The sequence below is a fragment of the Ovis canadensis genome, chromosome 3 (assembly GCF_042477335.2).
Source record: "Ovis canadensis isolate MfBH-ARS-UI-01 breed Bighorn chromosome 3, ARS-UI_OviCan_v2, whole genome shotgun sequence".
In the NCBI taxonomy this organism is placed as follows: domain Eukaryota; kingdom Metazoa; phylum Chordata; class Mammalia; order Artiodactyla; family Bovidae; genus Ovis; species Ovis canadensis.
Genome location: NC_091247.1, coordinates 201,777,989 through 201,805,831, shown reverse-complemented (window position 1 = coordinate 201,805,831; position 27,843 = coordinate 201,777,989). Strand labels below are relative to the sequence as shown.

The 27,843-nt window shown below is 35.2% G+C and overlaps 1 protein-coding gene across 3 annotated transcripts in view; it reads left to right on the top strand.

Annotated features, from left to right (window-relative positions):
* Positions 1-26,829, top strand: part of AEBP2 (AE binding protein 2) — a 65,919-nt gene extending 39,090 nt beyond the window's left edge. For 2 of the 3 annotated variants that reach the window (XM_069585594.1, XM_069585595.1), the window contains exons 4-9: positions 10,888-11,074; positions 13,564-13,688; positions 20,246-20,313; positions 22,240-22,353; positions 24,653-24,679; positions 25,226-26,829. In XM_069585594.1, coding sequence (XP_069441695.1) covers positions 10,888-11,074; positions 13,564-13,688; positions 20,246-20,313; positions 22,240-22,353; positions 24,653-24,679; positions 25,226-25,271 — 567 coding nt within the window. In that variant the 3' untranslated portion in view covers positions 25,272-26,829. The remainder of the gene's footprint in view (positions 1-10,887; positions 11,075-13,563; positions 13,689-20,245; positions 20,314-22,239; positions 22,354-24,652; positions 24,680-25,225) is intronic. The other variant, XM_069585593.1, reaches the window with a different exon arrangement.
* The last annotated feature ends 1,014 nt before the right edge of the window (positions 26,830-27,843 follow it).

The window sequence follows — 27,843 nt, the reverse complement described above, 5'->3', positions numbered from 1 at the left end:
ATATGTTTCAAGCATTTGCCAAGGAGTTCAGTTTTATTCCTATCTTAAGCAGCCTTGATGTTGGCTGCTCTGGTTTGGTGGTTTGTGTGTGGGATAATTGATAGATTGATCTTGATGAGGGATTTTTAGAAATGGACACTGTCTTTACTGAAAACATTTGAAGTTATTTTTTTGTAAATTTAATTGGAGGCTGATTACTTTACAATAGTGTTTTTTTGTCATACATTGACATGAATCAGCCATGGGCGTACATGAGTCCCCCATCCTGAACCCCCCCTCCCACCTCCCTCTGCATCGTATCCCTCAGGGTCATCCCAGGGCACCAGCCCTGAGCACCCTGTCTCATGCGTCAAACCTGGACTGGTCATCTGTTTCACATATGGTAATACACGTTTCAATGCTATTCTCTCACATCATCCCACCCTCGCCTTCTCCCACAGAGTCCAAAAGTCTGTTCTTTACATCTGTGTCTCTTTTGTTGTCTTGCATATAGGGTCATCATTACCATCTTTCTGAATTCCATATATGAATGTTATTATACTGTACTGGTGTTTTTCTTTATGACTTCCTTCGCTCTGTATAATAGGCTCCAGTTTCATCCACCTCATTAGAACTGATTCAAATGCATTCTTTTTAATGGCTGCATAGTATTCCATTGTGCATATGTACTGTAGCTTTCTTACCATTCATCTCCCGACAGACATCTAGGTGGCTTCCATGTCCTGGCTATTGTAAACAGTGCTGAGATGAACAGTGGAGCACACATTTCTCTTTCAGTTCTGGTTGATTGTTGAGAAAGAAGCCTGAATAGAGAGAAGGGATGGAAGATAGGAAAAGAAAGGGCTAGTATAGCGTTGCTGACTGCAACAGACTGTGACCGTACACAGCCAACAAAGCTTTGTCTTGATTCCTAATTATCGCTTGCTCTTCTCCTGCACTCTGTCAGATGGAAGTGTGTTACAAAAGTCATGCTTGCTTCAGTTTAAGAAATTTGATTTTGAAAAGTTTACTGTAAATATAATCTAACATTTATTATATTTGACTTCTTAGCATATGTGTACAAAGTAAAGAAATAAATGGAATCAGTTTGCACCTACATAGTTGAATCTTTTTTTTTTCGGCTGTGCCACACGGCTTGGGGGAATCTTAGCTCCTTCACCAGAGGTTGAGCCCATACCCTTGGCAGTGGAACCATGGTTTCCTCTAACCACTGGACTGTCCCCAGGGAATTCTCTAGCCTACCTTTTTAGTTTTGTATTGGACATCATTTCAGGTTATTTAGTATTTCTGTAGAATAGTTTCCCTATATTTTATTTAATCATTCCTTAATGGGCTTTTTTGGTCCAGTTTTTCACAATATAACCTATGAGCTCATTTTTATACACTACTTTTGTGAGCTAATATAAATTCCTAGAAGCTCTTTTGCTAAGTCAAATAGTATATGTCTAAGCTTGCTTTTGAAAGATACTGTTAAATTCTCTCTGCAGAAAAACATACCAATTTATATTCTCACCAGCAGTGTTAGAATATGGTAGTGCCTGTTTCCCAACAGCCTTCTTGAGGCTTGTTATTTATTCTCTTCTATTTTGCCAGCCTGCCAGTGTATGGTAATACCTGTCTACTTACATACCATGCAGGTACATATAATGTAAATACAGTATAAATACTTTCCTGTATATTCACATTGTTTTTCCCCCATGTTAATTATTTTTGTATTTTTAGGATGGAAAACTTTTTGAGCTTACTCATTATTCTCATTATTCTTTTTTATAGAGTAGAAAAAATATTTCCTTCCTGTGATAGGAGTCAGATATTTTCCCCATTTTGACCTTTTTCTAAAATGCAAATTTTTTAAACTTACAATGTTGAAAAATTTCACCTTGCAAAAAAGATGGGAAAACTCCCATATATTTCTCTCTCTCACAGGTATGTGTAAAGAAGGAACTCCCATATACCCTTTAGCCAGATTAACCATTTTGCCGCATTTGCTTTCTCTCTGTCCCTCCCATCTCTCTCTCTCTCCTTTCCTCCCTTGTTTCTTGCACACACACTTCACACACTACACTGTTTGGAGGAGCCATTTAAGAGGAGCAGTAGCCCTAAATTCTTCAGGGTGTGTATTTCCTAGGAACACTCATTTATATAACCTTCGTACAGTTACCAAGATCCAGAAATTTAACATTGATGCTATTAGCTATTCAGATTTCACTGACTGTCCCAGTAATGTCCTTCATAGCCATTTTTTTCTCTTTGTTTAGAATTCAGTTGAGCATCATGCATTACATTTAGTTTTCACAGTGCTTTGGAACTTACTTTCCTCAGCCTTTCTTTATGTTTTATGGCAGTAATATTTTTGAGGAGTATAAATGTTTTATTTTGTAGTATATTCCCTATTTGGGAGTTATTTGATGTGATCAGATTCAGTTTATGTCTTTTTGGAGAAAATAAAAATTCTCACTATTATCACTTCAGGGAATACTTGATAAGAGTTTGTTCCATCATAGATGAGGTTACCTAGCATCACTTGGTTAAGGAGGAATTTCCAGGTTCTCTACCACAAACTTTTCATTTGTACCTTTACAATTGATAATCAGTTTTTGGAGGGACACTTTGAATCTATATAAATAATATTGTTCCCCATGAGAACTAGTTTTAGTATCCATTGATGCTTCTTGCCTGAATCATTTATTACTATGAGGGTTGTTACAAAATGAGTATTTTTCTAACTTCGTTGCCATCTGAATTTATTAGTTGATACTCTGTTTTCAGAGCTTTCTACCGATTGTTCTATCATGTAGCTACAGAATGGACTCATGTATTGTTATTCTTAAGCTTGTAATACATGGCTGTCATTTTGATGTTCATTTAATACAGATTTTTACATATTGAATTTTATCAGTGTTTGCTCATGTGGCTTCTGGGGCAACTGTCTCAAGATTAAAGATTCAGATGATAAAAGTCTGTTGGAGTTTTTTTGGTAATGGCAAAGGTTAGAAACGAAAAGTCCAGAAAGACCTAATTGAGTTGATACGGGAAATCAATGAAAGTCACTGATGTGTTGTTTAGGTTTAAACTGAATTTTATATTTCCTATACTTGTTTTGCGCTAGATGATAAAAAAGTTAATGTCATATGAAAATAATCTTGTTAGCTCATTATCAGATTTTAGTTTTATAAAATCATACTCCTGACATGCAGATGTAGTTTTTTCTTTTAATAATGTTAGTCTTGTATAATGAAAATGCAAAGATTATTCCTTAAAAAACAAGCGCCTTCCCTGCACCCCCTCGCCACATTCATGTTGTCTTGTATATATACCCCTGCTTTGTATGTGCCTTTAGAGTTTGTGTGAGGGGAGTTGCTGTTGCCATTTTGTTAAATTTAGTGAAACCTTTTATTATTAAAGTTTGAAAAACATTACATGTGTTAATAGGACTAGGATTTTGAAATTATTTCTGCTATTCTCTGGTCTTTATTTTCAATGGTGATTTTCATTCTGCTTGGTCATTTGGTATTAAGCTTTATCATGGCTAATTGACCTCAGCTCACCGTTCTTAATAATATTTTACTTAACTGAAGAAAATAAAAATTAGTCATACACAGCATGTTTGGTGATCGTTTTGATTTCCATTTTGCCAGTGTGACAGTTACTTGTCTGGACAAATTTGTATAGTGTGATAGAAATTACATAGTTGCACTCTTTAGATAGTCTCCATAGTTTTCTTTTTATTTCTATATGTTTCTACTCTAGTATTTCTGTTTACTTTGAACACAGTACTTGTAGTCACTTAGTTGTCATGGGCTAATGTATTTATTGGGCTTCCCTGGTGGCTCAGATTACAGCATCTGCCGATGTATTTATTATAGTATTTATTATTATAACTTTTCCTCAGCAGCTAATCTCCCGCAGCACAGTATGTTCTTTCATAATAGTGACATATCTGAATGACTTCTCATTGTGATAGAGTATTGCTTGAAAAACTAAAGACTTTCTTTCAGATCTATATACGAAATAGCCAGTTGTTTTAAGTGTTTTGGAGTCAAGAACGTAGCCTAAATTGTGATAAAGAAAAAAGAAATTTCATCAGATCAGGATTAAACTGTTGTATCCTTGTTAACTGTGCGTGTCTTACAGTTGTGCATATAAGCAAATTGTGGTAATTGTTACAAGACACAGTGATGCCAGTATTATTACATCATTCACTGTGATGGGTGATGAAAAAGTTCCTTCTTCAGTTCCTTTGTAATGTGTTTGATAATGGTAGTTGATCATGATAATTAAAAAAAATTTTTGCTTTTTCTCTCCAGTTTTATTGAAATATAATTGACAAATGAAATTCTAAGATATTTAAAGTCCACATTGTGATGATTGGATATGCATTACAATTCTGAAAGGATTCCATCCAGTTAGTTAATTAACACATCCATCACCTCACAGATATTTTATATATATTACATTATATATGTATGTATATTTGGGGGGGGTGAGAATATTTTACTTTTCAACATTCTCTGTAATAATACAAAACTTTAAGCACCCTGTTCTGTCTTTAATTCTCCTTTGTCTTTTTGTGTCTCTCTGTTTGAAGCACTCATTTTACCTAGCCTTGGCAGCCAGGTTTTAGGAGGTTTCCACTGACCAAAGATGGTACAGTTTGAGTATAAATAAGGAAAATAAGTGTAATGAGGATGATGATACTGAAAAACAAAACATGATTCCTTAACACACACACACCCCTACCCACCCACCCACCCATGAAACTAATTGGTCACTGGTGGGGAATGCTAGGGATCTGGTTATTTGGAAATCTAAGAAGAGTCTTGTGGTCATTCTATCTTGACTATATGAGCTGTGCCACTGGGTATTCAAATTCTGGTGCTCGAGTTGCGCCCATGACCAATTAGAATCTTCTTGATGTGCTGCTGGTTGCTCCTTTATTTTAAAAAACCTTTCTGGTGATTTGGATGTGCACCTGTGCTTAAGAACGCTTTATGTGGCTGCGATGGATCTCTGTGCTGCATGTGGGCTTTCTCTAGTTGGGGTGGGCGGGGGCCGCTCCAATTGCGTTGCATGGGTTTCTCATTATGGTGACTTCTCTTGCTGCAGAGCACAGGCTCTAGGCGAGCAGGCTCAGTAGTTGTGGTTCATAGGCCTAGTTGCTTCACAGCATATGGAATGCTCTTGGACCAGGGATTGAAGCATGTCCCCTCATTGGCAGGCAGATTGTTATCCACTGTACCACCAGGGAAATCCAAGAACTTCTGTTTACAAAGGTTTTCTCTTATGAGGGGACCCTGTAAGAGAAGTACCACTTACTACAACACTGGGTGAATGTGGTTAGTTACCAAAACTGATAATTAAACATCATTTCTCTAGTAAATGAGGATACCAACTCAAAGCTCTTTGAAAGGAGGGATGGGGGGGAAGAACAGGGAAGAAAGATGTATGCTCTGTTTACTCTGTGAATGTTGCGTATGGGGTCTTGGTTTTTACTAACTTACTCTTTGCTCTCTGGTCCTCCTTAATGCCACACTTGCCTCTTCTTCATCCCCGTCGAAACTCGGTGGCTGTTCCTTCGGAGTCTGCTTTGCTGTTCTGCCTCACTTTTGAATGTTGGAGACTGCTGTCAAAAACTCTGACCCTAAGTGTTTTTATCTTATCAAGTTCTTTGGTTTTTAAATACTCTGTATAGTCTGCTTACTTCTAGATGTTTACATCTAGCCCTAATTTTCCCTCTTGGATTCCAGAATAGAATATTCAGTTTGGATGTCTTATGGAGCATTTCGAACTTAATATGTACAGAAGCTTGGTTTTCCATTTCAACCATGGTTCTATTTTAGACTCAGTAAATAGTAAGATCTTCCATCCAGTGACCCTGACTTTAAGAGTCCTTGATTATTCTTGATTCTTCTCTCGACTTCTCATATACTGCCCCCACATACATTCCCAAATCCTATCAATTTGCTTGCCTCTCAGTGTATTGTGAATACTATTACTACTTCTCATTCTGCTCTTGTATTATTCATCTCCCAGTTCATCTTCTAAGGTTCACTTAGTTATTGCTATTTGAAATCCTTGGTAACTCCTCCATCTCTGTAAATGAAAACATCCTTATTTCTTAGCATGATGTATAATATCATATCTGATACTTATCTGCTTCTCTCTTCTCATTTATTCCTTTACTATATCTTCATAGGAATTGTGTTCCAGCCAAATACTGAACTACTTGTACATCTCAAATGGATCTCCTTTTGCCCTGCTTGTGGTTTTGTTTAGGCTGTGCTTTCTACCAGAGAATGTTAAAAAGTTTGTTCCAGAAAAATTTTAAAGTTACAGAAAATGTGCAAAGATAGTACAGAGAGTACTCATATACCTTCACCCCATTCTTTCCCCCAATGTTATCATCTCACGTACTGTGGTACATTTGTCAAAACTAAGAAACCAACATTTGTACCTGGAATTTTTGTTTTCTTTTAGATTACTTGCTAATAAATACTCCTGTATCTTCTGTTTTCTGCTCTGTGTTTCAGTAGCCCCTTGTAGATTTTTATAGCACTTACGGGAATATGACCATGAATGACAGTCTTGGTGCTGCTTCATTCGAACAAATCTGTTTGAAAAAACTGCCATTCCATGTTTCAAACTTTGTAACAGCTACATGCCCACAATAGCAGCTAACAAATGTTTCAGTGGATTCAAGAGATAGAACATTTGAAACACTTTTCCAACATTTGAAACACTTTTCCAACCACCAGTTTTTCCCCTGATTGCTGAAATGGGTTTGCTTTTTTCTTTTAAATCAGCACCATGTGTGGTAGCTTATGTTCAGTGGTCATTATTGATGTGTGGATGAAACATTGACTATTTGAACAGTAAAGTCACTGAACACAATGAAATACTTGTGTTACGAGGAGTGAATGCACTAAGACCATTTGAGGCAACAGATTTGTCTCTCACCTTGTTGTCCCTGATAAACACTAAATGAGTGGAATATTGATTAGTGACATTTAAAATTTCTGTTAGGGTAAATGAATTTGTGTTTTAGTGAAAGGTGTGTGATTCTGTTGTATTTGTTTTCATTGAAAGTGCTCTTTTCTGTCATTCTAAATTCTCCTTTACTCTATGTTTTCTTTTTAGGATTTATTTTTGATTCTTTGTTTATTTTTTGATTCTTGATTGATGAGTAATCAAAACCAAAGATAAAATAATTTTCTATTAGGATTCTCATTGTTGATTTTATTTCCTGAGCATTGAATCATTGCTGGTTAAAATAAACTTGAGGTATTCACTCTCTTAGTTCTAGGTACTACCAGGGCTTATTTTTTGCAGTTGTCAAGAAACCTAGGACAAAATGAATCTGTTAATTTATTCAAATCCTTGTAATTAAGGATAATCCTGGGTGGATTTGTATGACAAAAATCCCTAGAAATTTAAACCTGGGGAGTTGGATCTGAACAGTTATTGTCATTGCTGCCTTAATTATAGTCAAGTAGCAATTCTGAAATTTGGAATGTGGAATTTGTCTATAAATTTGTTTGACTAACCAGAACTCAAGCAAGAATCTTAAGGGTAAAACTGTTTTATTTACTGCATTCCTTGAAGTATCTGTCACATGGGGCACAAAATATGTAATTGACACATGTTTCTTTGGGACTTCACTGTTGGTCCAGTTGCTGAGACTCTGAGCTCCTAAGGCAGGGGGCCTGGGTTCGCTTCCTGATCAGGGAACTAGATACCATATGCAGCAACTAAGACTCAATGCAGCCAGATAAATAATAAAGTATGTTTTTAGAGTAGGTGTTAGGAAATACAGGGGTGATATCTTTTAAAATGGAAAAGCAAGAAAAATAAGTGCTGCACGTCTTAGTCTATGGCAATACTATACAGTTTAACAGAAATGACATGTGAACTGAATGTATTATTCAATGTTTAAAAATTTTCAATGCTGTGTTAAAATACTTGAAACACGTAAAAATGAAAATAATTTAAATAACATCTTTGAATGAATGAATGAAGTCGCTCAGTCATGTCAGACTCTTCGTGACCCCATGAACTGCAGCCCAGCAGGGTCCTCTGTCCATGGGATTTTCCAGGCAAGAATACTGGAGTGGGGTGCCATTTCCTTCTCCAGCGTATCTTCTCAACCCAGGGATCGAACTCCGTGTCTCCCACACCTATTTGATCATTTTAGCATCTTGTCAGTATACATAGTAAGACCTTTTGCATTTTCTGGTACTAAATCTTCCCCATTTGGTGTGCAGTTTATACTTGCAACACTTTAAAAAAATCTGAACTAGCCGCATGTTAAGGACTCAGTAGCTCTATGTGTCTAATGACTGGCATGTATTGAACAGTGCATAACTAACTATCCAGGGTGATTCTCCTTCAGCACTCTTCATTCAGGCTCTGAACACTTGCATCTATATTTATTTTATTTTTTAACCCTTTTTTAATTGAATTATTGTTATTTGCACTGTTAAGTATAGGTATACAAACGGATTCAGTTAGACATACATACATACATTCTTTTTCAGATTCTTTTCCATTATAGGTTATCACAAGACATTGAATAAACAGTAGGTCTTTGTTGTTAATCTGTTTGATACATAGTAGTGTGTGTATGTTAACCCCAGTCTCCTACTAATTTACTCCCTCCCTCACTATCTTCATCTATATTTAGATTTCATAAAATTTGCAGTTGGAGAATAGATTCACACACTCACGTTTTCCAACCATATTTAAATTTTTTTTTCAGTATTGAGAAGGAATTATCAGGTTTTAAATTAAAATGATTATTAAGGAAATAATAAGTGAAAACCACAGTGAGATTCCACTTCATACTCATTAGGATGGTTTTAATAAAATAAATGAAAAATGACAAGTCTGGGCAAGGATGTGGAGCTGTCCTTATAAACCTTGTATTTATTTGTAGGTTGTAAATGCACTAAATACTACTGAATTATATACTTTAAAACGGTATGTTATATGAAATTCACCTCAAAAAATTAATATAATTAAATAAAAATAAAAATTCAGTTTCTTCTGGTAGCATTATTTATAATGGTAAGTAGCAGCATCTGGCTAGTGGCTCCTGTAGTAGATGGTGGTGTTTTCTGGCAGTGTGGTAACCTGCAGAAGATGGAAACTTGAAAAAGCATCATTCTTTTTTTGGTGCTCAAAACTACGTGTAGTAAGATTTTAGGTTCTAAGAATTCAGCAACCATCAGATGCCCAGCTTCTTTCTCAAGGTCAGAATCTGTAGCTGAGCCTTCTGTGATGTAGGCAATCCGAGGACCACACTATTGATGAGTTGTAAGAATTAAATGAATTGTGAAGCCCTATACATGGCTAATTGTTTCTTTTCAAGGTTCCATAACTCTTTGTGCCTTAACCCTTGGTGACAGTCCTTTGAAGTTGTTGCTTTATATATATATGTCTTGCTGATCACATATAAGCACCTTCAGTGCCAAAAGTGTATCTCTTATCCATCCTTACACTTCTAGCATCTAATGTTGATAGTACTGAATATGGAATAGATAAATATTTGAACTAAAATCTTGAGTCATTCTTCTCTCTCTTAACCTAGTGTGCCCTTTAGAACGGTAAAAGGTTTTTGTTAGCAATACTGAGTACCATTGGAGTGCTTAACATGTCTCATGTAGTGAAATGAGTAGAGTAATTTTTAATGGTACTATGCAAGGATTTTGCTGTGCAGTGTTTCAGCCAGCACTGATTTTTATCAGAATTTGTAAGCCAATATATTTAGAGACAGCTATGATTTGCAGGATGCTTCTGGTAATGTATATATTCATAAGAGTATATTCTTGCCTTGAAAATGCGTGGAAAAGATGGGCTAGGATAAATTATCTAATTGTGATCTGAAAGTATGAGGATGTTCCTCACAGGAGGGTGAACTCTTTTCACATGGTCAAATTTAAAGAGATTTTGTGAATAAAGTTACGATCTTAACTAATAGAGGGCTGTTGGTCTGGAAGATCCCCTGGAGGAGGAAATGGCAACCTACTCCAGTATTCGTGCCTGGAAAATCCTATGGACCGAGAAACCTGGAGGGCTACAGTCCATGGGGTTGCAAAGATTCAGTTGCTTTTGTGAGTGTGCACACACACACACACACTCTCACTCTTACACTCTGTCTCCCTCTCCCTCTCCCTCTCCCGGGCTCTATTGTGCTTTTAGAAGTTTGAAATGGTAGCCATATCGCAACTGAAAGACTACACACAGTAGAGGGCAGTACTGTGGAAACATGTGGAGTCTTTTGTGGTATTAATCTAGAGAAATGTAAGTTGAACCATTTGGGAATAATGTGTTGGATACATTTAGTGGCATACATGGCAAATTTGCCTGCTTGTTGTTTGGTTGTCAAGTCAGAAACTAAACAACTTGAATAAAGCACTGATGGCAACCCCACAGCAATCCAGTGTGGATTTTACTGTTTGAGGATCACTTTTGGAAAATGTTTTAGTAACATTCATTTCTTAGAAGATCTGAAAATATTATTTTTTAAGATCTAACTAGAAATTACTAAAATTGTAATTTTAGTGATTTCCAAACACTCTGTATCCATTGTTGGCATAGCAGTTGCCAGGAGATTTGGGTAGTTAAGTAGACCTTGTTTTCTCAGTTTTGCAAGTACAGAAGACTCTGGTGGTGGTGAGATTTAGTTGCTAAGTCGTGTTTGACTTGCGACCCCATGGACTGTAGCCCACCAGGTTTCTCTGTCCATGGATCATAGCTCCTTTCTGGAATTACTTCAGTATAGTGCTTCTTAGTAGTGTATTTACTTCTGAAAATACAGAATATCCACTCGTTTCTATTTTGCTTGCATCTTATCCTGCATTCCTGACACTATTATTATTTTTTATTTAGTGTGTCGTCGGTGGCTGCAATGCCAGCTTTGCTTCTCAGGGAGGGCTAGCTCGCCATGTACCCACACACTTCAGTCAGCAGAACTCCTCAAAAGTCTCTAGCCAGCCAAAGGCCAAAGAAGAGTCTCCTTCTAAAGCTGGAATGAACAAAAGGAGGAAATTAAAGAACAAAAGACGACGCTCATTACGTAAGTATTCAGTACACACTGAAAGGCAGTGTGTGTCAGATGGTTTGGTTTTTAATCTTAGACTCTCATGCAAGTTCAGTTTCTACCATTCCTCAACTCTGCTCATCTGTTACTGTTAGTCTAGTTTGAACAGATAGGATCTTGGTCTGTCCCTGTGAGAAGTCAGATGTGTATTTTACGTTCAGTAGCTAAGGGAGCAGAAGTATATGTGGACTTAGAGTACAAACTTTATAGAATTAGATTTTGAGGGCTATTGTAATTCTGAACTAAGACAATTTAAATTATGACAATGGTGCTGTTCGTAACAATATTTCAGAAAATTTGAACATGTTAAAGATTTAAAAATCAGGTAAAAATAAAGTAACCTGTCTATTCCAAAGTGGTGTGTGTGAATAGGGAAACTCAGTGTAGTCTGTGTCTCAGTGCTTAACAGTCTATTGTGATGCATATGTATAGTGTTTAAGTGCTTAATTACAAAATTATTAGATGTCCCCTCCATATTTAGGACCAAACATAATTAGATGATTGTATACTTTTGAACCACAGGAAAATAGTCTTTATTTTCGTGGTCTTCAAACAAAGTTTTTGATTGTATAATTTACTAAGAAAAATGGTTGTGTTCGGTCTTAACTTGATGTACTTACAGTGTATAGAGAGAACACTGCTGGTGTACATTGACAAGAAGGAATACTGAAAAGCATAGAAATGGGGAAAAGAAAGAAGTTGTATTATTTTCTTCCTCATGCTAGTGGATCATGACACACACCTGCTTTGGAGACTTGTTCTAGTTTAGTATTCTTGATCCTTTAGTAGTATACATAAAATGGTTAAGGTCTGATGCATAGAATCTGAAATTTGAGAGCTCTTCTTCTTATTCCGAATTTAATTCAAGTGATGACCTCTGTGTTTGTTTAATCTTGAGTGAGGAGTGATAGATTTGAGTGATTTAGAGGGGTGAGTCATTGTTAATAAGCTTATTCTTCTCAAGAGAAAGCATATTTGGAGAGTATGAAGAAAGTACACATTTTTTCACCCAGTAGCAGCAGATGAAGTAGGAAGGGGATTTGTTTCTTAGCATTAGGTAAAATCATGACTTTTTTCCTCTCATAAATAAATGTGAGTTTTTAAAAACTGATTTCCCATTGCCATTGCATTGTTAATCTTGTGGGTTCTGTTAGTTTATTACTAGCTGGTGTTCTGTTTATTTCCTTTTGAGCAAAAATCCAATGAGAAAAGAGCTATTCAGATTGCTTTATTGAGTATACCAATTGGTAGATGTGTGTAGGTGTACTGAGAACTGCATGAGTAATAGAGACAATTTTAGTCTACCCATGTGTTAAGTCAGAATAGTGTGGTAAATTAGCATATATGTAATTTAGAATATGCTGTACCAAGAAATTAGGCTGTTTCTTTTATTGTCAGTAAAATTTAATTTTTAATTACAGATGATATTGAGATATTTTATATGTATTAGAAATCTCCACAATTGTAAAATAATAAATGCACTTTCCTTACTTTGAACAGTGTTATTAGGAATAGAAACAATACAATTTATAGTTACTAATGGGATAAAAATAGAAATTTAAAAAATGATCTTGTCAAATCTTTAGCGTATAACTTTGTTGTGATCATACTAAACGATTGCTTACTCTAGGTTTGTCCATCTATTTTTTAAAAATGATATAAGCGTATCAGTATAATTGCATTATGGCTTAAGGCATTTTTCCTGTGTATTTATTTTACTCATCATCTATAGCTGTTGCATTTCCATTTCTCAAATTAGGAAACAAACTAAGAAAGATCAGGCAGTTTGTGCAAAGTCACATAGGTGATAACTGATACAATTGGGTGTTTGAAAGAATTTTGGAGTACTCCTTGGCATTTAAATGTATTTATAATTTTTTTAGATTATCATTAGAAGAGTTACTCATAATCAGGAAAATGTTTGTGAAAAATTCCAAAATTTTTAAATTTTAGTATTACTACTTTGTCGAATCTGAAGGAAATTTTTATTACATATTAATATAAACTGTTGATGAAGTGTATTTCATATGTTTGGCTGAGGTGAGTGAGATCTTGTTGTAGTGCACAGATGAAGACGTTTGTCATATTGTTGGAAATGCAGGACTGGTGCTCAGGAGCGATCCTGGAGTAAAATGCAAAACTATATGAAAAAGAGACTGAATTGAACTGAACTTAGTGTACAGTCATGAGGTTGAAGGTTAAAATCTCACACACCAAGGAGCAGAATTAAACCACACTTGCTTCTTAGAGTTCTGCTTCTTACACCCTTAGCTTTGTCAGCTTGGTTCTATGTTTTGAAAGCAAAGAAAATCTTGACATTTAAACACTAGACAGATAGATTGTTAATTGTTTCAGTCTTTTCTACTTAGTGCATATCTTTGTGAAAAATGGATCACTAATTATGACTGTTCTGAGACATCTGCATTTTTCTAAATATTCTTTACCGCTTTTGTATTGACTTTTAGCACGACCGCATGATTTCTTCGATGCACAAACACTGGATGCGATAAGACATCGAGCCATATGCTTTAACCTCTCAGCTCATATAGAAAGTTTAGGAAAGGGACACAGTGTTGTTTTTCATAGTACTGTAAGTATCTGATTTTATTTTATTTTTCAAATATTTCCCACAGTTTTATGTTTAAAAGATCACATGAAGTTTTTTAGCCTTTAATTTGAGCTATTTAGGAAATTGGGATGTCATTTGGGTTACTAAGCATTTGAAGATCTGTCTCTGACTTTAAGTAAACTAGGTGTGTTTTCTGACCTCTGGTTTCCTTATATGTAAAGTTAAAACATTAGACTTCTTTTCGTACATCCCTGTCCTATCTTATGTTTCTGCATACTGTCTCCCCTAAAAGGCACATCTAAAGCTTGTGTTAAACAGAAAATAAGATAATGGTTATGAAAGGAAAGCTTCATGAAAGAAGGAATTTTTACCTTTTTTTCCCCCTGTGGATGTATCTGAAGTGTGTAGAATTGTGTGTATATTTGTTGGATAACTGTTGGAAAAAGCAAAATATCAAATTAAAAAAATAGTTTGTTATAGTTTGATTAACTAGAAGTTAATAGTTGTTTTCTTCATGCACCTTGCCATTTTATTATCCAGTCATCTTTATATTGCTGTAGTTTGATGTAGGTGAGTTAGTAGAGATAAACCTTAAATCAGACTCAGTGATTTGAATCCCTGGAAAGAGAGTTTCTTTAATTTTGGCAGTTGAAATAGAATTTAGGTTTTATATATTCTAATCAAAATGCATGAGAATTTAAATATAAAAGATCAGTATGGATATTTCTACTGGTTTGGATCTTTTATTTTTCCCAACTCCTCTATTAATGAGATTTTCTTGTACTTTCACTTTTTCTTCTATGACGACTTCCAGTTCACAGTCCCTGATTTTGATTCCCAAAGTTAAAGACAAGAAGGTAGAAGACTAGACACAAGGAAAGGGAATCTTTTCTGAGCTTGGAGTACATAATAGGTTTGAGTTGGGTTTAAGGAAAGGTTTGCCATACGTTTATGTGCTTTTAAAGAATGTTGGAAATACATTTATTAAATAAGAAAGGGTCAGAAGGAAAACTAGAGGCTTTGAAGACAAAGTTAAAATGGCTGTACTGGGAATTTTGTTGGGATTCAGCAAGATTAGGAGCTTGCTTATCAGTGATGGTTAAAGTCCTCCTTTGGAATTTGATGACATTGGTTTATGATTTGGTAGGTCTATAATTGTTATTTTTTTTTAAGTTGAAATTAACATTTATTATCCAAGTTTACATTTATGTTTTAACACATAGGAGATAGAAAATATTAATCATTTTACAACTTGAAATAAACTGAGGATTGGAACTTTGCTGACTGTCCTCTGGGTTAAGACTTGGCCTTCCAGTGCAGGAGGGTGTGGGTTTGACCCCTGGTTGGGAAGCTAAGATCCCACATGCCTTAGAGCCAGAGAGCCAAAAAACATAAAATAGAAACAATATTGTAATCAATTCAATAAAGACTTTAAAAAGGTTCACATCAAAAAAAAGAAAGAAGCCTGAGGATTGACTGATCATAAAAAATATTTCATGATGATTTGATAAAGTAGACTTTTAAGGGTTTTGCTGAATAAAAAGCATGTGAGATAGAAAATAAGTTACTTCAATTTTATCCATGTGATCTTTTTCCCTTCTTGAAATACAGTTGATTTACAATATTGTGTTAGTTTCAGGTATATAGCAAGGTGATTCAGGTATATATATGTTGTTTTTATGGTTATATTCCTTTATAGATTATGATAAGATATTGAATATAATTACCTGTGAAAGTGTTAGTTGCTCAGTCATGTCCTGACTCTTTGGTGATCCCATGGGCTGTAGCCTGCCAGGCTCCTCTATCCATGGAATTCTCCAAGCAAGAATGCTGGAGTGGGATGCCATTCCCTTTTCTAGGGGATCTTCCTGACCCAGGGATTGAACCCCGGTTTCCTGCATTGCAGGCAGATTATTTACCTTCAGTTCAGTTCAGTTCAGTTCAGTTCAGTTGCTCAGTCGTGTCCAAGTCTTTGCAACCCCATGAATCGCAGCATGCCAGGCCTCCCTGTCCATCACCAACTCCAGGAGTTCACTCAGACTCACGTTCATCAAGTCAGTGATGCCATCCAGCCATCTCATTCTCTGTCGTCCCCTTCTCCTCCTGGCCCCAATCCCTCCCAGCATCAGAGTCTTTTCCATTGAGTCAACTTTTGCATGAGGTGGCCAAAATACCGGAGTTTCATTCCTTCCAAAGAAATCCCAGGGCTGATCTCCTTCAGAATGGACTGGTTGGATCTCCTTGCAGTCCAAGGGACTCTCAAGAGTCTTCTCCAACACCACAGTTCAAAGGCATCAATTCTTCGGCACTCAGCCTTCCCCACAGTCCAACTCTCACATCCATACATGACCACAGGAAAAACCATAGCCTTGACTAGACGGACCTTAGTTGGCAAAGTAATGTCTCTGCTTTTGAATATGCTGTCTAGGTTGGTCATAACTTTTCTTCCACGGAGTAAGTGTCTTTTAATTTCATGGCTGCAGTCACCATCTGCAGTGATTTTGGAGCCCCCCAAAATAAAGTCTGACACTGTTTCCACTGTTTCCCCATCTATTTCCCATGAAGTGGTGGGACCGGATGCCATGATCTTCGTTTTCTGAATGTTGAGCTTAAGCCAACTTTTTCACTCTCCTCTTTCACTTTCATCAAGAGGCTTTTGAGTTCCTCTTCACTTTCTGCCATAAGGGTGGTGTCATCTGCATATCTGAGGTTATTGATATTTCTCCTGGCAATCTTGATTCCAGCTTGTGTTTCTTCCAGCCCGGCGTTTCTCATGATGTACTCTGCATACTAAACAATAAATTCTAGTTTCTAGTCTGTTTTGCGTATAGTAGCTTGTATCTGTTAATGCCATACTTCTCATTTGTTCCCCCTTTCCACCTTCTAAGTTTTTTTATTGTAATTTTTTTTTAAGGTTGGTAAGATGTGGTCCTAGACTCAAAAGGAGTGTGGCATTAGGGCTAATTTGTTCATTTACTTAAATGTTAAGCAGCTGTATGTGCCAGGTACTAATGATACAGAAGTGAACAAAATGGACGAAAAACAAGAAACCAGATATGCCTACACTCTGATTTGGGATACATAATAAACAGGGTAAATTAATAAAATTAAAAGCTTGAAAGTGAGGATATAAACCATTCAGTTATTAGGGGGAAGGGCATCCTAGCCAGAGGCAAGTGTAGAATCCTAAAGTAGGAATATGCTGAGTATGTTTGAAACCGGTGAGAAGGCTAGTGTAGCTGGAGGAAATGATTGAGGCAGAGAGAGTAGAAGTGTCAGAGAGGTATTGGGGAGAATCTGGTTGGAGTGACACCTTGGCTTTTTATTCCATTGTGTATTGGGAAGCCATTGGAGGAGTTTGAGTAGCCATGCTCTGATGTGATTTTTTTAAATAAAAGTTCTGTTGAGGTGTAGTAAATATAAACTCACCAATTTTAATTATACAAGGGAATTCCTTATGGTCCTGTGGTTAGGACTTCATGCTTTCACTGCTGGGGCCTGAGTTTAGTTCCTGGTCTGGGAACTAAGATCCTGCAAGCCGTGTGGCCAGGAAAGAAGAAAAAAAAAAGTATACAATTCTTTGAATCTTGACAGTTTTACTTACCAATGAAACCACCACCACCACAGTTTAAAAATATGTTAAAATATTCCCATTACTCACAGCTTCCTGGTGTAGCTTTGTGTGTTCATCTTTGTCTCTGCCCTCCGCCTTAGAGAACTCACCAGTCTCTTGCCTGTCATGTAGGTTTTAACATGCTCACTTCAGTTCCTGCACTGAGAACATATTGTAGGTCAGTGTGGGGGAGAGGAGGAGTCAGTCTTTTCAGTATCTTGAGAAAAGACCAGAGTAGTTACAGTGAAGACACTAAAAATTGTTAGGCTCTGGATGTCGTTTGAAAGTAGTCTCGATGAGAATTACAAATGGATCAGGTATGGAAACAGGAGGATAAGATGACTCCAATGTTTTTCGCCTGGAAGTGAAGTGAAGTCGCTCAGTCGTGTCCGACTCTATGCGACCCCATAGACTATAGCCTACTAGGGTCCTCTGTCCATGGGATTTTCCAGGCAATAGTACTGGAGTGGGTTGCCATTTCCTTCTCCAGGGGATCTTCCCAACCCAGGGCTTGAACCCAGGTCTTCCGCATTGTAGACAGACGCTTTACCGTCTGAGCCACCAGGGAAGTCAGGGCAGCTAGCCAAAAGGATGGAGTTGCCTTTAATAGAGTCTGTGAGGTGAGCAGGTTGAGGGAGTCGTTGTTTAGTTGCTAAATCATGTCTAACTCTTTTGAAACCCTATTGACTGTAGCCCACCAGGCTCCTCTGGCCATGGGATTTTTCAGGGAAGAATACTCAAGTGGGTTGCCATTCCCTTCTCCAGGGAATCCTCCTGACCCAGGGATCAAACCTGTGTCTTCTGCCTGGCTGCTGGATTCTTTACCACTGAGCCACAAGGGAAGCCCAGACTGAAGGAGAGGGGAATATCAAGAGCTGTAATTTCAACACATTCTGTGGAGCATTTAATGCTTCTATCATGTAGGCAGGTGGATATGAGTCTGAGCTTAGAGGAGAGATGTGACTACAGATAAGCATGGAAGTTTCTCATGTATTAGGGTGTTTAAAGATACCAGACTGGATAAGACCACCTAGGACATATTAAATAGAAAAGAGAAGAAATTGAAGGACTGAGGTTTATCATTTAATGATTTAAAAGGGTAATAAATCTGATGAAATAATGGTCTAGTATTTAACAGGGACCTTTACCTGTTAGGGAATAGAGGCAACGATGATAGATAAGGTTCTGTTTTAAAAAGTGTAGCATCAGTTTTCACATGATTTCATTAGTGCCAGTCCTTGAGATGAAATCCTTAAGCTGACCACAGGAGAAGTAAAAATGATTAAAAAAAAAAAATGGAGGAACTAAAAATGTGATATTAGGAGTCTGGAAGAAAACTTGAAATTTACTCTGTTAACATAGTCTATGAAAATGAAGTTTTCCGTTTGTGGAAAACATCTATGAGGGTTTAAGAACATGATTGATAGCTGTTTGTTATCAATAAAATTTTAAAAACGTAGAATAAGAATAAGTTATTTTGCACCCCAAGCGACATTGTGATAGCAGAGGCGCCTTGACTGAGAAGTAACAAAGGTGTCATATAATGTGAAGAATGCTTTCTCCTGGGGGAATTGGAAGGAAGAAACATCCCTAATGGGTAATGGTCTTCCTTGGACACACCGAATTCTAGGAAAGGAGCTAGGTGAGGAAATGCTTGAAAGTCCCATGACTGTGACTGAGAAAGGTTGATGAAGGCAGTTTGTATTGAACAGAATCATTTCTGTTAGTAGTCAGTGTTCAGTACTAACTGTGAATAGAAGTTTTCTAGTATCAAATTAGCTTTTATTGGTAGTGAAACGTTTTACGTAAGAATATTTATATGGTGTACTATGCTGTTCAGTTTGCCTAATTTGTCTTCCTTAATTGAAACGTTTTCTTTGAGCCTTCTCTCCAGAAGAGGTCAGCAGAATCCCAGTTACCAATCAGTTGACTTGCTATACTTGGTTGCAGTGTATTATTCTTATATCTTATTTTTTTGTCTGTAGAGATAGCTTGTTTTAGTGTCTTCAGATCTGTCTTTGGGCTTTTAAATTAATCCTATTACCGAGTCTAGAATTAGAGTACTTAATATAGGGTTTTAAATAATGAGGCTAGAAAGTGTTTTGTATTTGTGTGAAGTACTGCTTTTACTTCTAATATATTTTGAGGATGACATGTAACATTACTTTGTGAGGCTATTTAAAACTTAAAAACTTGGTAAAAATATTGACATGTAGATTATTAAAACACTAGCGTTCTAACTTCATTAATACGGAAGTTCTCAGAGTTATAAAATGCCATTTTGATCGATTTTTAAGAATCATTACTTTAGTTTTTAGAATCTAGTAATGAAAGACAAGCATTTTGGTTTTCTTACATAGGTCATTATAGTTCTGGTTGATCCACACTTTAACTTAGATTCCTTAATCAAATCACACCTTAAGATCAAACCAGATTCCTTAAAATCAAACCTAAACACTGATTGATTCATATTTCATTTAAAATAACACAAATCAACCCTCAAACAAAAAGCCTCCACACAAATGACAAACACCTTAATCATAAAAAGGAGACTTGTCCCTTCCCAGTGTTATTTTTTCCTTCACTATTCATTTGTTCTTCACATTTCATTACCCGCCCCCCACCCCAAATCCCCCCCAAATACCCATTTTAGCCAATGTGGATTCTTGGTTGGTATTCTGGCTCAGCTAAAGACTTAGTAGATAGTAAAATAAACAGCAGATAATATGGTTTTTGTGTTTGACTGTATAAAGCTACTTCACTTTTTCTCTTCGTTTTCTTTCGTGAAAATAGATGATCAAGGGTGAAATTGCTGTGAACTAGAGCAGGACAAGATGTGGTGGTGGTAACATCTGGTCCCAGACATGAACACTTCAGTTCTTAATTAGGACCGAAAGCTTTCTTAAAGCATATTAGAATGATGTTTTATAAATAGTTTTTGTAATTTATTTCATATCATTGCTAGGTAATAGCTAAGAGAAAAGAGGATTCTGGAAAGATAAAACTTTTGCTTCATTGGATGCCTGAAGACATGTAAGTATTTGGAATACCGCATATATAACTAATAGACTGATGTCTTATTCTTACTAAAATCTTGTACTCAAAAATTACTTAAGCTATTGGGTTCAAATGTAGAAGACATACAGGAATGAAATCACAGAACATTTTGAGGTTGTCAGCATGAAAAAGATAATCTCTAAAGGCTCTTAAGAGTACCTGGCTCAAGGTATAAGCTTTAAAATTAACTTTTAAAATAGTTTTTTTTTTTTTTAATGTAAGTTGCCATAGCAATTTTTAGTCATTTTTAGGATGTGATTATTTTTAGAACTTTTAGTAACCTTCAAGTAGGATAGGGCATAAGCAGCCTTAGTTATGCCTTTGAGACAATTATTTTTAACAATTTCTAAACATTTTTCAGGGCACTATTAATGGTATTTTATTGAAAAAAGCAATTGGTGAGTTTTCTAGGGGTGTTATATTTTTCTTTGAGTTTTAGTACCCTTTTATTAGAGTGGTTCTGACCTATGTGCTCCTTAATTTGGATATTTCATGTTCAGTATTCCTTTTATTCTTAAACATTTTTTTAGTTGTTGCAAAAGTTATATGAAGGTATATAATAGAAAAGCACCAGTAATAGAATAAATTGAAATGAATGGAATCTCATTAAAAATTAATAAGATGTGTTCCATATTTATTCTGTTACTATATATTTTTCTATAATATCATTTCCCAAACTCCAGTCCAAAGAGATGTTAATGAACATGATATGAATTCAGAGCTTTAAAAATAGATTTGGGATGGGGTGAGGGGTGGGGAAGGTTCAAGAGGGAGGGGACACATGTACATGCTGATTCGAGTTTTTGTATGGCAGAAACTGGCACAGCATTGTAAAGCAGTTATCCTCCAACTAAAAATAAATTTAAAAAATAGATCCGGGAGTTTACAGTGCACGTTAGCATATTGAAGTAAAGAAATTTTTGTTTAACTTTTTAAAAATCCTATGATTATCAAGTGTCGGTGAGTGTAGGACATACTTTCCACTTCCTTTTTCCCCCTCCCTTCCAGGTTTTTAAAAAATGCTACTCTAAAATATTTTGAAGTGTCCGTGTAAAATTTATTTAATGAACTTTTTACTGAACATTTAAAGCTATCCATTTTTCTCCACTGTTTAAAAAACATTAAACTTTGTTTTTATTTACAAGCTATGGAAAATGTTATGGAGATAGGCATTGCCTTCCTGAAAGTTTTGTCAGCTTCTAATATCATCTGTGAAATTAGAGAGCTTATTTCTGACTTATTATCAACACTGGCTATTGGAGTTCTTACATTTTGCATTTCTTTGATGATGAGCAACTGCATCTTTGGCGAATTGATGGTTGATGTCCTTTGTCTCCCCTATTCTTTTTCCCTTAATGAGAGTTCACTTTTTTCATACTGATTTGTAAGAGCTCTTTTTATAGTAAGCTTATAACAGTTCCTTAAAACATTCGGATATCTGTATTCTTAATATTTTAGAAATCGATCGATCCAAATATCAAAATGCTTTTATTCCGAAATTCATTTTTTTCAAAGTGAAAATCTGGTGGGGTTTTTACTTCTTATTTCTTTATACAGAAACTAGATTTCAGCTTTTTTTCACATCATGCCTCTAATTTCACTTAGCAAGCTAAGAGACAGACAGTGTGTTAATACGTGTTTCCAAGTTGTGGGATGACTTTGCCATCAAAATTCATTTCCAGATTTATGTCTAAAATTTCACCGTACCATTTTCTGGCTGTGTCTTTACATCCCATTACTTAGATCACTGAGTTTCCTTGGTGTCTGATAAGCTTGTTAACCTAGGTGACCCAGTCAGACAAGTCAGAAAAAGCTGGGTAAATGTGAGTAATGTGAAGGTATGCGAAGGATAAATTTAAACTTAATGTTATTTTATATATGACTTGTTTTTTAAATTCACAGTCTGCCTGATGTGTGGGTGAATGAAAATGAACGACATCAATTAAAAACTAAAGTAGTTCATTTATCAAAGCTACCCAAAGATACTGCCTTGCTCTTGGACCCAAACATATACAGGTAATTTAATTATTGCTTTGATGTTTCACTTTGAATTGTAATCGTAAATCTTCTTAAAGTTTGGATATAAGGTCAGGACTTATTTTTTATAAGTACTGAGTTTCAGTATCAAGCATATCTTGCTTTCTTGAGCTTTGTGTATGGAAATTACATCACAGTGATACATACATTGTAGACTCTAGAAGGGCAATATTTTGGTCAAGTTTATATGCCTGGTTAATTCCAGATTTATCTTGAGTAGCTTAGACTGTGATATAGAGTGTTTTGAAAATAAGTGCCTTTTGTTTAAGTATGTAATTCTTTTTAAATAATATCAAATATGTAGACCTGGGCATATATCACATGTTCACTAAATACCATTAATGGTTGAAGTTCTTAAACTTAGACTCTTCCCAGACTTTTCAAAAGAGCAGTTCAAATATTACTGTGCTTGTTTTTAAGAGGTAGCTTGGAGTGTTCACATTTCTAATTTTTTTTTATCTTACCTTTGTTTTTGTGTGTCGTGCATATGGAATATGTTTAGTGGGGGAAGGAGAAGAGACCACCGTTTCTGGCTATTTGCTGAGTCATTGTGCTAGGTGCTTTATGTAACACTTCTCACATCAGGCCTGTGAAGTAGGTGTTCCTATGTCTGTTTTACAGGTTAGAAATCTGAGGCAAGAGGCACATAGCTTGCCCAAAGTGACACAGCTAGGATGCGACTGAACTCCATTCTGCCTCTGTGCAAATGACATCTACTATTGTGATTAAAAAAGTGGCTGAAAATGCTTAAAAGGCATTCTTAATGAGTGAACTTTCTGTATTTTAAAAAGGAATTCTAGTTTGGTATATACTTTATATAGTAGTAGGTTGGATAAGAATAAGGTGACACAATGATTGAGAATCCCAAATGTGAATTTCAGCTGTGCTAAAAGTACTGTGTCTTGTGCCAAAATTTGAAACAAAGACTTTGATTTGAAGGTTTTGTTCATTCCACGACTGAACTTTTTGGAATGTGAAACATCTTTTGAGAGTGAGATTCTCACGTAATGGGCCTTGCTGCAAGGAGACATTGAGATGCTTCCAGACTTTTAAAGCATCTTTTGGTGAAGGTTCTAAATCTGATGTAAATGTGTGTTTTTTTGTGGAATGAGCTAGGTTATCAAGAAACTAGCTAGCAGAGAGAACAGTGAAATAACCTTAAATGATTTACCTTTCTTTTTTTAAGGAAAAATAATTGAATATTTATTGGCTTATTTACTGGCTCCTAATTTAGGGCTTATTTCTGCTTATTCTTTGAAGGGAGTGATTAAAACTAGCATCCTAAAATAGTGGTATTTTGGGAGAACCAAGAATGGTCCTAAACATGCCTTAAGCAGTGAGTTGATTAAGAAGCATGAATTTTAAATAAATGGTTGAGACTAACTTTTGTGTTTCTGCCCTGCATTATACTTCCCACTCTCTATGAGAGTCTTCCTTTTTCACAGAATCAGCTTATTTTTGCTGTTCTTACGCTATATAGGAAGCAATTTAGATATTTTGGTGAAAGTGAGAAAAAAATCATTCAAGCTCAGAACTGATGTCCAGAAGTGCATAGGACTTGCATCGCCTGTTCTCAGGGTATAATTCTGCAATTGTTACTAATTTCTAGGGTAATGAAGATATACATTCTTAAGATGTATTTGGTACTTCTGTGGAGTTAATTTTCTTTAGTTGTAAGCCATCCTCCACCCATCTTAACGTTTAATTTCGAGTCTATAAACTTTCATGCTTCTACAGTTCTGGAAATTAGAATCAAATCTACCCTGAAGTGGTGCGGAGTTATAGAACCTCCTACATTTGTGATGCTGTAGCAGCTTGGCAATGCTTGGACTTTGAGTGAGAAAACATGTGAAATTAAGAGGGGAAGAAAGCAATTATTCTAATTTGTTTTAGGAGAAAAAATTTGCAGCTTATGCACATCTCAAAATGAAAGCATGACAAACATTCCAAAAATATATTAACTTCAAAAGTAGCAATAAAAAGGACATACTTATATGAAATTTAAACACTAAACACTAATTTACATTTCATATAAATTTAAACATGAGATTCTTTTTTAGAAACACATTAATAGGTTACATGAAAAGGATTTGTTAAAAAGCTGTATTTTATGTAACTAAATTTATATCCATCATGTGAATGCTTAGGAAATAAATTTTCATGGTGATCAGTGATTGTCACATTTCCTATTTCTTATACATATTTGTATTTTTGAAGCACTTCATATGTGTTTTTGATTCAGTTGAATAAAAGATTATCCCTTTTTCTCTTTTTCTAGAACAATGCCGCAGAAGAGGTTGAAGAGGTAAAAAATAAATAAATACATAAAAAGCAAACAAGCGGGGACACCTGCAGTCTTAGTCACTGACAATGGGTTTTAGTAAAAGTTGCACATTAGAATCAACCCCCTTTTTTTCCCTTAAATCCAGTATTTAGAATATTTATGCTTAGTGTAAACATTCTGTGAATGAAGTAGGCTCTTCTGTGGAATATATTAATATATTACTGTATATCCACATTTTCATGGAGTGGTACTGTGGGAGACTGAGCAAACACTCTTCTGGCAACTTAGTGGAACAGCTTCTTAAAGGCTTTGCATGCTTGCTGCTTTAAGCTGCTTTTTTTTTTTTAAACCCTTTAGTGATCACAGTAGTTGATATTGGAAAGAAAACCAATTACAACATGTGCCCTTACAAATACCAAAAGCACTGTAAGGATATTTGTCTTGACAGTGTCTATTGATTTGGAGTCTTATTAGGAAATATTTAGACAATGAAAATTATCGAGAGATAATTTACCTTTCAATTATGATAAATAGATGTGATTGGTTGCCATTTGTGTTCTTTTGCAGAACTCTGATAAGAAAAGTGTTCAATTTGTATTTAAGCAAACAGTGAACGACATTTGCAATCAACTAAAAATTCGTCTATCGAATTAGGGCTGAGAATTTCTGTTAAAGAGTGTTGCAGAATGTCTGGTGGCTCCCCTTTCAGGAGTAGGGTTTTCTCATGGAGTACAGTATGTTAATATTTACGTATATAACTAATCTGTTAATGGTTTTTGAAAAACCTCTATTTCAAATTATTTGAATAATCCTCATATTTTCATTTTAACCTATATAATAAGCCTCTATTTTTTTTTTTTTTTTGAGGAAAGCAGTTGGTTTGCGAGCTGTTTTTTTCTTAACATAAGAAAAATCGTATTTTTTTTACAAGTATCTTCAAACTGAATCCTTTATGCACCAAAGTTGGTTTTGAAAAGGAGAATAGAATCACTTTCTTGCTTGGTAAGCAAGAAGCCATATGGATTTTTTTTTTAACTTACAAAAATGGAAATATGTGTAACTTGTTAGTATTGTATCAAACAAATGTTGCATAGAGTTAATAGAACATTGCTTGTAAATATTTCAGATTTGTAATATATTTTTATATTATGAAATGTACTGTAGATGTTTTTCTAGAGGCATGAAAAGTTAAATGTATATATTATGGGTAGAAATAATATTGAAGGATATTGTAATTCACTAGTGCTGCCAGAGGAATTGTTAATAAAGCACCTTCTTTAACAATAAATGTCTTTTGCAGACTTAAGGGACTATGTACTACTGTTAATATCTATAAGAGCAAAACACATTGAACATCCTTCCAGAAAGTCTTTGAGGGAGGACCTATTACCCATAATAGAATTATGGCACTCATTTCTGACAGTGACCGTGAAATCAATTATTTCCTTACTGTTGGAAGGACATATTGTAAAGTATGTGGTTATATGCAGTCAAACTGCATATATGCATATATGCAGAAACTACTCCTGATTGAGGAGTTTTCACTTTACTACAGTGATATTAAAAAACCAGCAGTTTTTACACTAAAATTTTTTAAAGAAAGAATAGACAAAAATATAGAATTAATAAGCCTTTTGGTTCCAAAATGGGAAAGGTTCCAGGATACATAAATCATTTCTCATTTACTTTAAAAAATTTTTAAAAAATGATAAAAATTATGGGCGGCTTTATTCGTTAACAATGGGGTTAAAGAGCTATATACATGAAGTAAGTCATATAAAATTAAATGAAGTGCAAATAAAAGCACTGCTTCTGTAAGACATTCTGGAATGGTTGTTTAATAAGGGTATTATTCATACGATCTGTAGCAAATGTGATTTTATTTTTGAAAAGAAGAAAAGCAGTGTGTTTTCTTACTATTTTTTTGTTTTCTTTTGCTTAAGCACTTCATCAGTTGCTTTATTCTGTATCTATGAAGTAATCTGCAATCTCCTTTGTTCTTTTTAAATTTTGATTTGTTATAAAAATTGCCAAATAGTGTTTCAGATATATAGTTTGTACCTGTATTTTTATTTTATTGCCTCATGTTCTTGTAAGTCATTCTTAATTGACCGATGATTGTAGACCTTGCCTGAGTATTTTTTCTAATAAAACAAAGCAAATCACATTTAGTTTCAGAATTGTAACAATTCAATTAAGTTTTAAAACGACATCTGAATTATACATCTAATGTTTTCTTCAGGGGCACAGCAAATAAATTAGTTTTCCCATTGTGTAGAAATACTAAGGTGGTCAAAACCAAATTTCATGGTTATTGATTACCCTCTGAGTACTCAGTCACTCATGATACTCTGCTGCTTATCTGACTTTGTTCTGATACTATTTACACACACCAAAAAGAATATGGAATTGAAATAGTTTTATAACTTGTATGTATACATATATACACACATGCAATTATGATTGGGAAATAAGTGTGGAAATTTTTGCTTTATAATGTTTATTTAGTAATAGCTATCCATCTATATTATTATCCCTATCCCTGTATTCCCCACCCTTCTGCATCTCTTCCCCTTACCCATATATATATATACATATATATATATATAAAATATTCATTGTCTTTTCAGCAGCAGGCAAAATGGCAGCTCACAGACATCCCCATTCATTTACTTGTGGCTGCTTTCTTCCTGTGTGACAGAGTTAAGTACTGACACTTTATTAACCTGCAAGCACAAAATGTTTGCTATCTGACCTTTTAAGGAAAAATTTGTCAGTCCCTGGTTGTTATAGTTGATAAATTTTTCTATAAAATAAACCTAGATTGCACAAATTATATTTTAATATGATAGTATTATCTTGGTAATAAAGCAGCACATTAAATTTTGGTGAAGCTTTTTAATATACACGAGAGACTAAGATCCTGCCAGACTAAGATACAATACATGCAACAAATGGTGTTTGTTTTTTTTTTTAACTTTTACATTGGAGTCCTTAATAGTTACTAACATTTCCCCATTTGTTATTGTATTTTGTTTTACTCAATAGGACTAAATGAGATTTTGTAAATTGGATCATGTTTAAATCATAAGGCTCATCTCTATCTGAAAGGCTCTTGGAAGTGGAAAATATTGTAAAATTTAAAGTTGTTTATTTTTCTAATAAACTTTTTCAAATATAAATCT